Below are 14,928 nucleotides of genomic sequence, written 5' to 3' on the forward strand. Positions count from 1 at the left end.
CCAGCTCATCCTCAGAAAGGCAAGAGGCTCACCTTGTTTCTGCTAGGCCTTTTCTCTGATGTCACTTTTAGAGAGACATCTCTGACCTCTTTAAACAGGAATTCCTTTTTATTTTATTCTACTTCACTGTTTTTCTGTATAGTACTTAATACTATCTGGTATGACATAGGTACTCATTCATTTCTATGTTTATTGTCTGTCTTCAATGAGAAATTAAGCACCTTGACCATAGGGATATTGCAGCTTTTTTTTTTCAATGTCTAATAAAATTCTCAATGCCTAGCTCAAAGAAAGCACTCCATAAATAGGTGTGCCACAAATGATTACCATAACAAACATTCTCCCATTCAAGCCTCACAAGTACCTACAAGATGGATAGTTCTGTTAATCTTAATGTGAGACTAAATGAATCTCAATTCAATGAAGAAATAAAGGAGAAGGTAAGTAACTTGGCCAAGATCAATCACAGAGCTACTAACATATCTGGGATACAAAGTCAATTTATGATCTTGAAAACCAAACTTTTAATTTCATTTTATTTATCTCTATGAAAGAAATGAACATGTTTGTTTCTTGGAAAACACGCTAAGGCCAGGAACTGGTGGCTTACACCTGTAATCCTAATTACTAGAGAGGCTGAGACCTGAGGATCGCAGGTCAAAGCCAGCTGAGTCCATGAAACTCTTATCTCCAATTAGCTACCAAAAAAGCTGGAAGTGGCATTGTGGCTCAAGTCACAAAGCACTATCCTTGAGCAAAACAGTTCAGGAACAGTGCCCTGGCCCTGAGTTCGAGCCCCAGGACCATCACACCAAAAAAAAAATCACTAAGTAATAGCATATGTCCAATATATAGAGGCCTTGTTTAAAATAAAACTAAAACAATGGGGGGCTGGGAATGTGGCTTAGTGGTAGAGTGCTTGCCTCCTATGCATGAAGCCCTGGGTTCGATTCCTCAGTACCACATAAACAGTAAAGCTGGAAGTGGTGCTGTGGCTCAAGTGGTATAGTGCTAGCTTTGAGCAAAAAGAAGCCAAGGACAGTGCTCAGGCCCTGAGTCCAGTCCCCAGGAGTGGCAAAAAACAAACAAACAAAAATAAAATAATGATAAAGATATATAAAAAATGAAATAAAAATTTCTCAGTTTTCCCATGGCCTACCTACTAACAGAGCAATAGAAGAAGCCTTAGGTTCTCTACATATCTGATCATGCATGGCATTCTTTAAGGCTCTCCCCTGTTCCTTTGTCTCTTTAGTAGATTTTTCCATAGTCCTTTGCTCATGGACACGGAGTATTTCACATCTTATTTCAAGCAAAAAGTGTCTGTGTTCTTCCTGGACCTCCCCCATAGCTCCCTTCACCTTAAGTGAGCAGTTGGCAGAAAAAGCAAAGATCTGAAAAATCAATTTAGACAACTGAAATCCACATTTCTATGAGATTTTTTTTCCTGAAAGCATCGTGTGGAATTCTGGCTATAATGGTTTCCTCCTAATGTAGCAACTCCACTCTCTGCTTGAAAGCAGCCACTTGATGGAAAAGTAGATAATAGAAAGTGCTCTCCTGAGGATACACAGCCCAAAGTATTTCCAAGGACTTGCCTGATTCTTTTTTCCACATCAAAATGAGGTAGCAGAAAGACATGAAAAACCAACCTTTCACAGAAAACTGCTGTTCATTTACCTTTATACATTTAATGAGCTCACATGGAGCTTCTTCGGAGCCTGACTGAATCAGCTGGCAACGATGGAAGAATCTGTGCACATGCAGATCCTGGAACACAGATGGAAAGAGCCATATGAAATGAGATGAGATTCATTATCCTCAAACACAGGCTTTCTACTCCCTTTGCACCGCCCCCATCTTGCCCATCTAACTATCCTGGCAGTCTGAAGCCTGGACTCTAGCTCCAGCAACCAATCTATGTGTCCATGTCTCAAACAGTAAAGCCAGGTGAATCTGGCATGTACCTAAACACACACATATCCCCAACCCCTAAGCATTTACTGAATCCCTTTTCCGTCTGGTGTGTTCTATGAAGTTGGGTTGCCTCTCCATTTTAATGAAATAAGCAGAAAGAAATTTCTGAAATTCTGGGTTAAGAAAAGATAGCAGCAGGAAGTTACCCAAACAATAGTTTCAAGCATTCAATGCCCAATGTGATCACAGATTTCTGTGGTGAGTCCGGCTATGGCTTTTCTGAACAGCATGGATTACATCAGGAGGTGCTAGAATGAAATGGGGAATCGTGGCCTAGCTCCTTGAATTATTATTGTGTGACCTTGGGAAAGTCTCATAACCTGAATAGACCTCAATTTCTTTACCTATAAAATGGCGATGATATTTCTCTAATATGTGGAATCTAGTACTAAAAGAGATAAATACACACATACACAGATAGAAGAAAGTGAACATGATTATAACTGTGAGAGTAGAGGGGTGTGGGGGAAGGGAGAGGTAAGTGATTGATGGAGGGTGAATAATAATATCAAAATACATGGTTTGTATGTATGAAGATAGCATAAGGAAACTCGCTAAAAGCTGTCAAATAGTAGAGATGTAAAGGGGCATAAAAAGAGAGAACAACAGAGGGAGTTAATATGACTAAAGTATGATATATGCATTATGAAATAGCACAGTGAAAGCGCTCTGTGCAATTAATACACATTAAAGAAAATGAATGACAAGTATGTATAATGGGCTCTGTTGGGAATAGATACAGTGGGAGGCGGAAGGTGAATGAAGAGGGTGAATGAGAGTAAATGTGATCAAGTCCCTCACATGTATATATAAAAATAGAAAAAGAAAATGTGTTCACAAACAGAAAAGAAAACGTGTTAAAATTGTTTTAGAAGGGGGAGGGGCAATAGAGGGAGTGAGCTTGATTAAGGGACACTGTATGCATGTATGGAACTATGAGCAGTGGAAAAAACATCTTATTTTTCCATCAACATCAATATAAATAAAAATATAAATACAAAAACACAATGAAACTCCCTTGTATAACAATACATGCTAATAAAAATGTAAAACAAGATGAGATTATAAGAGGAAAACAATGGAAGATAGCTTTCACGAGCCTTTTAGCATTTTGTCAGCCACAAAATAAGTTAATGAGCAAATAAGTCATTTGAGAATAATGTAAAATATATGCTACAATGGAGTTATTACTAGTGAGAAAATCATGCAGGCTACAATTTCCCTAAGGTTGTCGGAATCAAATATAGCCTATTTGAATGAAGCAATATACTTGAGAGTGAAACTCCAAGAAGTGAACTCTTTGCACAATTAACTGACAGGTTTAACAAAAATGAATATCAGAAAACTAAAACACAGTTTGAATGGGGGGTGCACTGTGGGAGGAGAATACATGAATAGAAATGGGAACGTGGGACAAATACAGTCATTAAATTAAAAAAACATATTTGAGTATTCAAACTGACACAATTCAGATTAAGCAACTTACTTCAGTATAAATAGTAGACTCTAAATGGCTTTTAATCTTCAACAAAGGTTTTCCACCATCTACCCACTTAATATCCACATTTGACTGCTGTGAATAGAAAATACACATGACACTTTATAGCATAGCAATGGATAGTTGGCAATATACAGTACCCTTTTGCATTTTAATATTTTTCAGAAATGAATATATTAGAGCTATACACTAGAAGAAATATGTCCTAAGTCATTTTAGATTTCCAATACTTTTCACTGTCATAAATTATAAGAATTACTTAAATAAATGGATTTTTTAAATGATGCACAAAGCTCAAGCCCCAGTTTTAAGTTACTAGAATCAGCAGATGTAAAACTATTTTATCAAGCTGCTGTGAACTCTAAACACACTTTCTATAACTGACTTTATTGTAGGTGAGTACCAGCCCTTCAGATCCCTTTTGCGTAACATTGTCCTCAGCTATCAACTACACCAGTAGAATTCTACTTTTTAAACATTAACTTATGATCACTTCAACACACGCAGAGATTTATTTTCCTACCCTTCTTGATTCTGCATCATTCAGATTCAAGTAGCCTGGGGGAAGATTGGCCGAAACTGGCAGCTGTTGTTCAAATGTGACGATTCTACCATCCTTCAGCAAAGGCACCCAGGCAAACCCCACTGCCAAGACAATAATCAACCATAAGAAATGAAATTGCAAATGCAATTAGCTACACCAATGTCTGACTGCTGGGAAGTAGTTTCCAGGGATCTGTATGTGGGAGCCCAGGTGTTGGGCAACTATATATGGGGAAAGAACAATAGGTTTGGATGGTTTCCTAGTCCTAGCCCAACCACTAGGCAAGTTTATTTACTCTGTTTCCTTGCCAATGAAAGTGAGAGCAACATCAGTCTTTCTGTCTAAAAGAATTGCAGGAACAAAGTGAGATAATATATAAAAACAGGTTAAAACTTAAAATGTGCATCAATCACTTTGTGTGTGTGTGTGTGCATGTGTGTGTGTGTGTGCATGTGTATGTGTGTGTGTGTGTGTGTGCTTGTGCTTGTGCACGCCCTGGGGCTTGAACTCAGGGGCCTGGGCACTATCCATGAGCTTTTTTAATCAAGGCTAGTGCTCTACCACTTGAGTCAAAGCTCCACACCTTGCTTTTTTTGCTGGTTAATTCAATAAGAGTCTCAGGGACTTTCCTGCCTGGGCTGGCTTTGAATCATGATCCTTACATCTCAGCCTCCTAAGTAGCTAGGGTTACAGGTGTGAGCCACCAGCATCCAGCCAAGGGCAGGCTTTGAACTGTGATCCTCAGATCTCAGTCTCCTGAGTAGCTTGGATTATAGGCATGAGCCACTGCTGTCCAGCTAGGGGATCATTTTTGGTAGACTTATTTTATAAGGTTCAGTTTTTTAAAAAATCGATCCTTCTACTAAAAGTTACACAATCTTACAGCTGAGCAATCACATGTCCCCAAATTTCTATGGCAACTCTAGGGGACAGGACTATGAAAAATTAAGGTCATAAGTCAAGGTTATATTCTATATTTATACAAGGCAGTAGGCATAAATCATTTAGATGGGCAGATTTCCTTGATTATAGGAGGAAGAGGAGGTGGAGTCAGAGTATTAAGCTAGGCCACAGTGTTTATGACTTGACTCCACTAGAGATTTGCCCCAATCTCTACGTTTCTTAACACTCCTACCCCCAAAGGAGCATCTTGGCTTTCAACTAGAAAAATCATGTTGTAGCTAAAAAAGCCAGAGCCATCTGTGTTACTGAGCAGTGTCAGTATTTCCATTATAGAGATTACTCTAGGTTTCAAGTGTTTATAACTCAACTGTAAAAATGCTTGCTCTGGACTGAGTTTTGGCAAATGAGAGAGGGTGTTGGCTGGAGAGCACTTTGCAAAGCAATTGCTTTCTGATTCTTTAAAATTATTTGTATGAATGCCTATACACGTGCGTGTGTGTGCATGTGTTTGTGCATGTTTATATTGTGAACCCAGAAATCAACACAAATCTGGTCAGAATGTTTTCATTTATGTGTTTAATTTGGCAAATGCTGTAATTCATAAAAGACGGCCAAAACATTGCTTTCTCTGAGTAAAGTAAATGGCTTTCTCAGACTCTCCAACATGCCTAAAGAGCTCTGTACCCGTGTGACCTCAGAAATTAGTTTACTCAGACCTTTCTTTTCTTTAAAAAACAAACAACAAGGGGCTGGGATATAGCTCAGTGGCAAAGCACTTGCCTAGCAAGTGCAACGTCCTGGGTTTGATCCCCAGTACCAAAAAAGAAAAGACAAAAAAATACAGTTAAGGGCTGGGGATATGGCCTAGTGGCAACAGTGCTTGCCTTGTATACCTGAGGCCCTGGGTTCGATTCCCCAGCACCACATATACAGAAAATGGCCAGAAGTGGCGCTGTGGCTCAAGTGGCAGAGTGCTAGCCTTGAGCAAAAAGAAGCCAGGGACAGTGCTCAGGCCCTGAGTCCAAGGCCCTGGACTGGCAAAAAAAAAAAAAAATACAGTTAAAATAACAACAAAACAAACAAAAAATAATGAGTGCCAGTGGCCCTAGCTACTCAGAAGACTGAGATCTGAGGCTCACAGTTCAAAGCCAGCCCTGGCAGTAAAGTCTGTGAGATTAAGTCCAATTAACCATCAAAAAGCCAGAAGCAGAACTGTGAGCTCAAGTGGTAGAGTATCAGTCTTGAGTTTGAACCCCAGTATCAGCACAACAATATGAACAACAAAAAAACCCAGAGGAAAACAACAATGAACGGAAGAGCCACTAGAGATGAGTCTATCAAGGCAGTTAAGTTGAAAAATCGACAAATAAGGAAATATTTCTAGCCCAGAGACTAGGAAAATATATTTCTTATTCTTAGATAATGAGGTTTTTTTTATACAAATTTTGATTGAGATAGATTTCAGATATAATTTCTCCCAAAGGATACTTTTGAATAGTTTTCAGTATATCTCCAATTAGGTCTCCTTTAACACCATGAAATTGCAAAACATTTTTATCATCCCCCAAAGATGTATAATTGCCCTTAGCAGTCACTTCCCTAGCCCCAGCAAATGCATGTTCATTAGCTATCTCTTAGGCAGCATTTTCGTACTGTAAATGTTCAGATCATGGCCAAGTGTGTACCTTAGTCACAATGCATATAGAGCACTTGGAAGCCATGAAGGTACAGTATTAAGCATGCCATCTGGCTCAAAGGTAGGAAGCCACTTAAAGGATGAGGAGTTAAAACTGATAAGTGGAATGAAGACTAACCATCTTATGCTTCCCTGATCACCTTGCCCACGTCTAACATTTGCATAAGGAAGCCAGAATTTGTCATTCAGGAAGTACCTACTATCATGGTTTGTCATTGCTTTGCCTGCTTTCTTCTCAATTGTCTAGGTCTCTGCCCTCACAAACTGAAGTTTCTATGAGGATACAGAATAAGACAACACTATCCACAATGGTAACTTGCTCCTATTTAGCACTATTGTCTGTTGACCATTACTTGTAGGTCTCCTTAGCAACTCAAACTCAGTGTCAGTATCCAACCTAACATGCTAATAATTCTGCTACTAACACTATCTTCTAGCCAGGCATCAGTGACTCGCACCTGCAATCCTAGCTACTGAGGAGGCTGAGATCTGATGATCAAGGTTCAAAGCCAGCCCAGACAGGAACATGCATGAGACTCCTATCTGCAAAAAAGTACTCAGAAAAAGCTAGAAGGTGGTGCTGTGGCTCAAGTGGTATAGTACTAGCCTTGAACACAAAGAGACTCAGGGACAGTGCCCAGGCCCTGATTTCAAGCCCCAAGACTGGCAAAGAAAGAAAGAGAGAGTGAGAGAGAGACAGAAACAGAGACAGAGACAGAGACAGAGAAGGAGGGAGGGAGGGAGGGAAAGCAAGGAAGGAAGGAAGGAAGGAAGGAAGGAAGGAAGGAAGGAAGGAAGGAAGGAAGGAAGGAAGGAAGGAAGGAAGGAAGGAAGGAAGGGAATATCTTTTTTAATCACCCAGTTTTGACCCCTTAGTGTTTACTTTGAACCATGTATCTAGTAGTGAGTTGTCCATCAAGTCCAACAGCTATGCCTTGGAATCCCGAGAAGACTGACTGGTTCTAAGACCCCTTCATCAACACCAAAATCTATGGATGCCTTATGTAAATGGCACCATATTTGCATGCAATTAATACACATTTTCCTGCCTACTTCAAATCACCACTTGATTACTTGTAATACCTAATATGTTGCAAATGTCATGTAAAAGTTTCACTGTATTGTTCAGGGGATAATCAGCTGCACATATTCACTATAGATATACTTACAAAAATATTTTCAACGCACACTTGAATGAATGAGGAAGCCACAGACACTGAGGGAATGTATCCTTTTTCTTCTGTCCCCTGATAATGCTGTAGTGTGATTGTTTTCCTTTACTAGACCTTTGAAATAGCTCCCGAATTGCTCTTCCATTCTTCCTGATCAACTTACCCTGCCTTTTATCTTGTTGCCTGATTCCTTTTCTCGAAATAGCTCTTACAAATCTTCGTAATTCTTCAATAGTTCCATATTAGTGACAGAATAAAATCAAGGCCATTGGGCTGGGGATATGGCCTAGTGGCAAGAGCGCTTGCCTTGTATACTTGAAGCCCTGGGTTCGATTCCCCAGCACCACATATACAGAAAATGGCCAGAAGTGGCGCTGTGACTCAAGTGGCAGAGTGCTAGCCTTGAGCAAAAAGAAGCCAGGGACAGTGCTCAGGCCCTGAGTCCAATGCCCCGGACTGGCAAAAAACAAACCAAAACAAAATCAATGCCATCACCTCCCATTCCGTGCTTTCTACCATACGGTGCCTCCACCTCACCTTGACATTCTGTGATTTCCTTCTCAGCATCTCATGCTCCAGTTTTGATGAAAATTACTGTTCTCTGTCCATGCCTTTCAATACTCTAACCCGTTACAAGCTCTTCCTTCATCCCAGAGTCCCCCACCTGTCTGTCATCATTGCTTTATCAAGCTCCACCATACTCTTTAAGACTTCACTCAAATACCATCTCTTCCCAGAAGCCTTTCTTGATTGTCAGCCACTTGTCCCTAGACCAGCTCAATAACTCTAAGTTCACATAGCATGGTTTTCTCAGTCATCATCACTATCTTATATTAGAATAGGGTACATAATACATAGTACTCATTTCTCCTAGTAGATCTATTCACTGAAGATCTGGATTGCATTCTTTACTGTATTCTCCATAATGGCTACTACCATATCGTATACAAAAATATGTAGAAATATTTTTTGAAATGAGTGAATAAATGAATGAATGACCCAGGCTGGCCTGAACTGCATCCTAGGGCATTCTAACAATTCATAAAGTCTATGACATGGGCTACATTCACAGGCCTTCCTTGTTCTCCCAAGGCTATTCCCCACTGGTTATCTAAAGCTTTGCTAAAATGGAACCAGGACTGGTATGTTGCTACTAAAGCTTATTCAACTTCATTAAATTTGTTCTCTTCTTATTAGAAATAGGCAACCCCCAACCTCCCTCTGGCTCCCAGATGTCCTTGGCTCTGGGCTCACTTCCCTCTTCCTCAATAAGCAGAACTGAAAATTCTGGTTGCTGGGCAATTTTACATAAAAGAGATAACAATACAGGATCATAATGTGAGTTTCTCTCTGAGAACAGCAATATTATTTTATGTTGCTTATAGTAGTTTTAGCATACTGGCAAGCATTTATTTGGACAATAATATTGGTTATAAAGATAATAAAGTCAATATATAACTCATCTTTTGCCCATGAATATTTCAGATGGGTCTTGCTATGTTGCCCAAGCTGGTCTCAAACTTACAGGCTCAAACAATCTTCCTGCTCAGCCTCCCAAATAGCTAGAACTACAGGTATGTGCCTCTGTAATTGATTTACCAATGCACTTTTACTTTTTATTCAAGAAGAAAAATGGTCTACAGCTTGATGACAATATGCAAGGGAACTTCATTTCAAATAGTTATAGAAAGAGACATTTAAGGAACAAATGGAGCTGAATGCTGGTGGCTCACACCTGTAATTCTAACTACTTTGAAAGCTAAGGTCTGAGGATCTGGGTTTGAAGTCAGCTCAGGCAGGAAAGTCCATAAGACATCTCCAATTAATCCCCCCAAATCCTGAAGTGGGGGCATGGCTCAAGTGGGTTCAGTGCCAGCCAGTTGAGAAAACAACTAAGAGACCCAGACCCTAAGATGGAGCCCTAGTACCAGCATGCACAAAAGCACGCATGTATACATGCTTACGTGCATGTGCACACGTGTGTGTCACACACACACACCTAAAAAGAGTGGCTCTGGGCTTGTTCCTCAACACCACAAAACAAACAGTAAACATACCTGGAGTTTCAATTGTGTCCTGTTTTTTGCTTGCTCCCTTTGTGGTAATTTCACAACTTACATGATAAAAAGTGAAAAGCAGGTGATGTTTAGGATGCAGGTCAATGGGAAGCTCAATTTTAATCTGAAATGGCAGAAAAGGTACACATGACATTTTGTTTTCCTTGGTTTTATCAAGCTGGATTGTCAGACATGTAGTTCAGTTTTATCATACTGTTCCCAAATACCTCCGAAATAGCAGGCCAAGTGGCCAAATAAGGAGATTCCAAATGCTTTCCTGGTCAGTTTCAATTTGACAACAATATTCTGCTAAATTATGAGGGTTCATTTAGTACTTTTACCGGAGACTGTATGTAATGAATGCTCTGACTTCAAGTTTGCAGCAGGATTTTTCTCTTTTTTCTTTTTTAGTAATAATGACTTATTTATTGTCAAAGTGATGTACAGAGGGGCTACAGTTTCATACATAAGGCCATGGGTACATTTCTTGTGCTATTTGTTACCTCTTCCCTCACTCCACCCTCTCCCCTCCCTCTTTCCCTCTCCCCACCATGAGTTGTTCAGTTGGTTTTCACCAAATGGTTTTGCAAGTATTGCTTTTGGAGTCATTTGTCTTTTTATCCTTTGTCTCTCAATTTTGATATTCCCTTTCGCTTTCCTAGCTCTAATACCAGTATATACAGTATCCAGTGTACTCAGATAAGATACAGTGATAGTGCGAGTACAACCACAGGAAGGGGAAACAAAGAGGATCATCAAGAAAAGAAGCTACGGTTTCACATGGCATGTTGAAAGTAATTACAACAGTCGTTTCCATAAAATGGAGTTCATTTCACTTAGCATCATTTTATGTGTTCATAAGGGTACAGCTATTGGGCTCTTGTGATCCTCTGCTGTGACTAGCCTAAACCTGTGCTAATTATTCCCTATGAGGGAGACCATAGAGTCCATGTTTCTTTGGGTCTGGGTCACTTCACTAAGTATATTTTTTTTCAAGTTCCTCCATTTCCTTACAAATGGGATAATGTCATTCTTTCTGATAGAGGCATAGAATTCCATTGTGTATATGTACCACATTTTCCTGATCCATTCATCTACTGAGGGGCATCTGGGTTGGTTCCATATTTTAGCTATGACAAATTGGCAGCAGGATTTTTCTAAATCACATTCTCACATCTCAGGGATATAATGTAACCCAGATTGGATCAATGAAGATTATCCAGGGCTGACAGAGTGGCACAAGTGGTAAAGCACCTGCCTAGTCAGTGCAAGGCTCTTATTTCAAACCCTAGTACCACAAAAACAACCCTAAATTACATGAATACGATCAATTTACATGTGTACTGAGTTTGAATAGTTACATTTCCTAAACTGTTTTCCTTCTTTTGTATGAAAAAGTAAGATCTTACAAATAAACTTCCAAAAAGCCTTTATGCGTGGTATATATAAATTGCAGTTTAAACACATTCCTCTGGTAGAAAATACAACTTTATTCTTGCATCAAAAGATAAAAATGAATCTGGGTGCTGGTCACTCTAGAGTCTCAGGAAGCTGAGGTAAGAGGATTATGGTTTGAAGCCAGCCTGGGCAAGAAAATCCATGAGACTCATCTCTAGTTAACTCTCCAAAAGCTGGAAATGGATTCGTGGATCGAGTGGTACAATGTTGGCCTTGAACAACAACAACAAAAAAACCAAAAAAAAAAAAAAACCCAAAGGTTGGGATCACACCTAGACCCTAAATTCAATCCCCAGAATCAGCACACACAGAGACACACACACACAAAAAGAGAAAAATGGTCATCTATGACCCTGGTATTTATAATTAATGCTTTGAATAACGTATCTCAAGTTATTTTCTAATCAGAAACAGTTTGAAATATTCCTGAAAACATGTAAGAGACAAATTACAAATTAATTCTTAATAGACACATACTTATCTGTTTTGGGTTGGGTGGGTGTTTTTTTTGTGCCAGTTCTGGGGCTTGAACTCAGAGCCTAGACGCTGTCCCTGAGCTCTTTTGCTCAAAGATAATGCTCTACCATTTGAGCCACAGCTCTGTGGATATGCACTTATCCATAGATACTCAAGTTTCTCCTTTTCTTTTTTTTTTTTTTTTTTTGCCAGTCCTGGGCCTTGGACTCAGGGCCTGAGCACTGTCCCTGGCTTCTTCCCGCTCAAGGCTAGCACTCTGCCACTTGAGCCACAGCGCCGCTTCTGGCCGTTTTCTGTATATGTGGTGCTGGGGAATCGAACCTAGGGCCTCGTGTATCCGAGGCAGGCACTCTTGCCACTAGGCTATATCCCCAGCCCCCTCCTTTTCTTTCTTGGTTAATACATAGCAAGCGATTTTTTAAAAAAGCTCTGTTCATTTCAGGCATCCAGAAAATAATGATCTAGTTTCTGCCCTGAGTAGCACTGGTTATAGAGATGTACACATTAAAACAAATCAAACCAGTTGGCAATGAACATCTGGTCCAATTATCTCTCAGATGAAGCATTGTTTTGGTGTTGTGACAAAGATCTGTTAGGTATATTTCACTGGAGTATGTCTGTTCACAGCATCCAGACCATCTGGGTATCTAATGCTCGGCTGCATGTAAATATGGACATACACCTTCTCTGAGTAGCAAAAATACAAAGCACCACTACCTCCCTCCCCATCCCCCAAGAAATGTGGAGTATTGGATTGAGAAAGGAATGAGTTTATGCTTATGGCTGGGGTATGAGGACTTCCCAGGTGAACCTGGGGAAATCAGGACAGCCGGGAGGATGATGTCAGACCAAGCTGGGAACATAAGGACTGAGATGCAGAAACCACAGAGCATACTGCCTGGAATGCCCATTCAGGTTCCATGGAAACATGTACAAATCAAAAGCAAGTTACAGATTTATATAAACAAATACATTTAGTGTAGAAATGGCTGGAATGGAGACACATTGGGAAGTATAGAGACACAGGATAAAGAAGCAATAAGACATGAAGAGAGACAGAGACAGGGTCCAAAAGACTCAGGAAGGAGCACAGAGACCAAGATAGGAGACCACCTACTCCCTTTTACCTGCTTCCCACCGAGATGAGATGGGCAGCCAGGGGCATTCTATGGCACAGGTATGCAGCTGTGGCTTTCAAAAAATTCCCCTTTCAAGCAGGCTGTCTCAGTCTACTGCATGAAACCTCAAAGGGAAAGAGCCAGAAGGGCATGGAAAACAGATCTTCTTTCTAATTTTAAGCCATAGAAATGGAGAATCAACAACAAGAGGAAATGCCTTTCTCAGTGTCACATAGATGTCACAGCCAAGTGAGCTACTCTGAGGTTTGTTTCCTATCTTGTTATTGCAACTCAGAGAGGCCTTTACATTTGTGGGTAAATCTTTCATTGTCATCAAAGGGCACAAAGCACGTAGTGGCCCTTTAAATGTGACATTTTTCTTCTTTCATGAAACAAGACATTCAGGAATTTCAAGTGCAGATAAAACAATGGAAATAATTTGAAGAAAAAAAGAACAGCAACCACTATATTTTATAAATATTGGATGATAGGGTTTTTACCTCATCGTAGAACTCTGGATTTTGGTTGTGATGTGAGACAACAGCATATGCCTTGGTGGTAAAAACAGGCCCTTGAGGTTTTCCATAAATGCACTGCAAAAAAAAAAAAAAAGGAAACACAGTCACCACTCCAAATGTGGAGTCCTCTTAGCTCTGCCCCCCACTCCCTTCACTCTGGCCTGTAAGTTCTGAATCATTTATCCAGCACTCCACACACCATTTTTTATAGAGCTTAACTTGGCGGTATAATGCTTGTGAACTTCTGGCCATCAAAGCAATGCAGTTGATGATAAGGAGCTAAAAACTTCTTTAACACTTGGAAGGGACATCCTTTCAGACCAGGCCTATGGAGTTTACTTCTCTCATGACCCTTGAGTATCTTAATATGACAGGCACTACCTCAGCCACTCAGTAACATTTTTTGGATTCTCATTGTGCAGTGAACAGGGAGAAGAGTTAGCGCGCGCGCACACACACACACACACACACACACACGCACGCACGCACACACACACACTCCAAAATCTAGCAGAAGCATTTATGGCCCAAAAGGAACTAAAAAAAAACAAACCTGTCTACTAGTCTACAGATAAGCTTGCTATTCTCATATATATATATATATATATATATATATATTTTTTTTTTTTTTTTTTTTTTTTTGGCCAGTCCTGGGGCTTGGACTCAGGGCCTGAGCACTGTCCCTGGCTTCTTCTTGCTCAAGGCTAGCACTCTGCCACTTGAGCCACAGCACCACTTCTGGCCATTTTCCATATATGTGGTGCTGGGGAATTGAACCCAGGGCCTCATGTATACGGGGCAAGCACTCTTGCCACTAGGCCATATCCCCAGCCCCTCTCTTATATTTTTTTAATGTGGTGTTTGATGGGCCCCTTTTTCAAACTCCCTGGCCTAATTTAATACTAATCAAATAAATGTAAAGCTTTCCATCGTTCCATGAAATAGCCCGATTACATTTATATGTAAGCTTTTCACTACCACCGGCCTAATAAGCTCCAGGATGAATATGGAGTGAGTGAACATGCCAAGGTACTAACTGCCTCACTGATACTCCAGAGTGAGCATCTAGGTTAGTTGAGGAATGAAACTGAGACTGCATGTGAGTTCATAGCCAACTCCTGAAATATAGTTATGAAAACCATTTTCAAGAGCTGCTGAGAGGTAACCTAAGAATCTCTAAGTACACAAAAGGATATTACACAGAGGAAAAGGAAGAGTGGTTCTCATCACTACTGAAGAGAAATTCAGGGGAAAAAATGTACTGCATTTGAGTCAGCTAATCCTTAAGCTTCTCTGTAAAAAAAAAAAAAAAAACAAAACCCCACAACTATCTTCAAAGAACAGGCTGTGCAATGTTGAAAATTTTAGTCAGGGACAGTCAGTCTCTTTCTCTAGGGGGTTTGAATAGAAGCCTAGGTAACCCATTTGTGTGATCTAGCCTAAGCTCAAGCTAGAAATATAGAGCCAGATAAACACTTTAGGATGGCCACATGTTCTCTCAATTCCTTTC

General features: G+C 40.1%; 1 protein-coding gene across 4 annotated transcripts in view; it reads right to left on the reverse strand.

The window, feature by feature from the left end:
• Dock11 (dedicator of cytokinesis 11) overlaps window positions 1–14,928 on the reverse strand; it is a 132,317-nt gene that overhangs the window by 73,297 nt on the left and 44,092 nt on the right. For 3 of the 4 annotated variants that reach the window (XM_048336315.1, XM_048336313.1, XM_048336316.1), the window contains 5 exons: window positions 13,401–13,493; window positions 9,848–9,971; window positions 3,999–4,120; window positions 3,464–3,550; window positions 1,681–1,770 (listed from right to left, as the gene is read on the reverse strand). In XM_048336315.1, coding sequence (XP_048192272.1) covers window positions 1,681–1,770; window positions 3,464–3,550; window positions 3,999–4,120; window positions 9,848–9,971; window positions 13,401–13,493 — 516 coding nt within the window. The remainder of the gene's footprint in view (window positions 1–1,680; window positions 1,771–3,463; window positions 3,551–3,998; window positions 4,121–9,847; window positions 9,972–13,400; window positions 13,494–14,928) is intronic. The other variant, XM_048336314.1, reaches the window with a different exon arrangement.

Source organism: Perognathus longimembris, chromosome 28 (assembly GCF_023159225.1).
Source record: "Perognathus longimembris pacificus isolate PPM17 chromosome 28, ASM2315922v1, whole genome shotgun sequence".
Taxonomy (NCBI): Eukaryota; Metazoa; Chordata; class Mammalia; order Rodentia; family Heteromyidae; genus Perognathus; species Perognathus longimembris.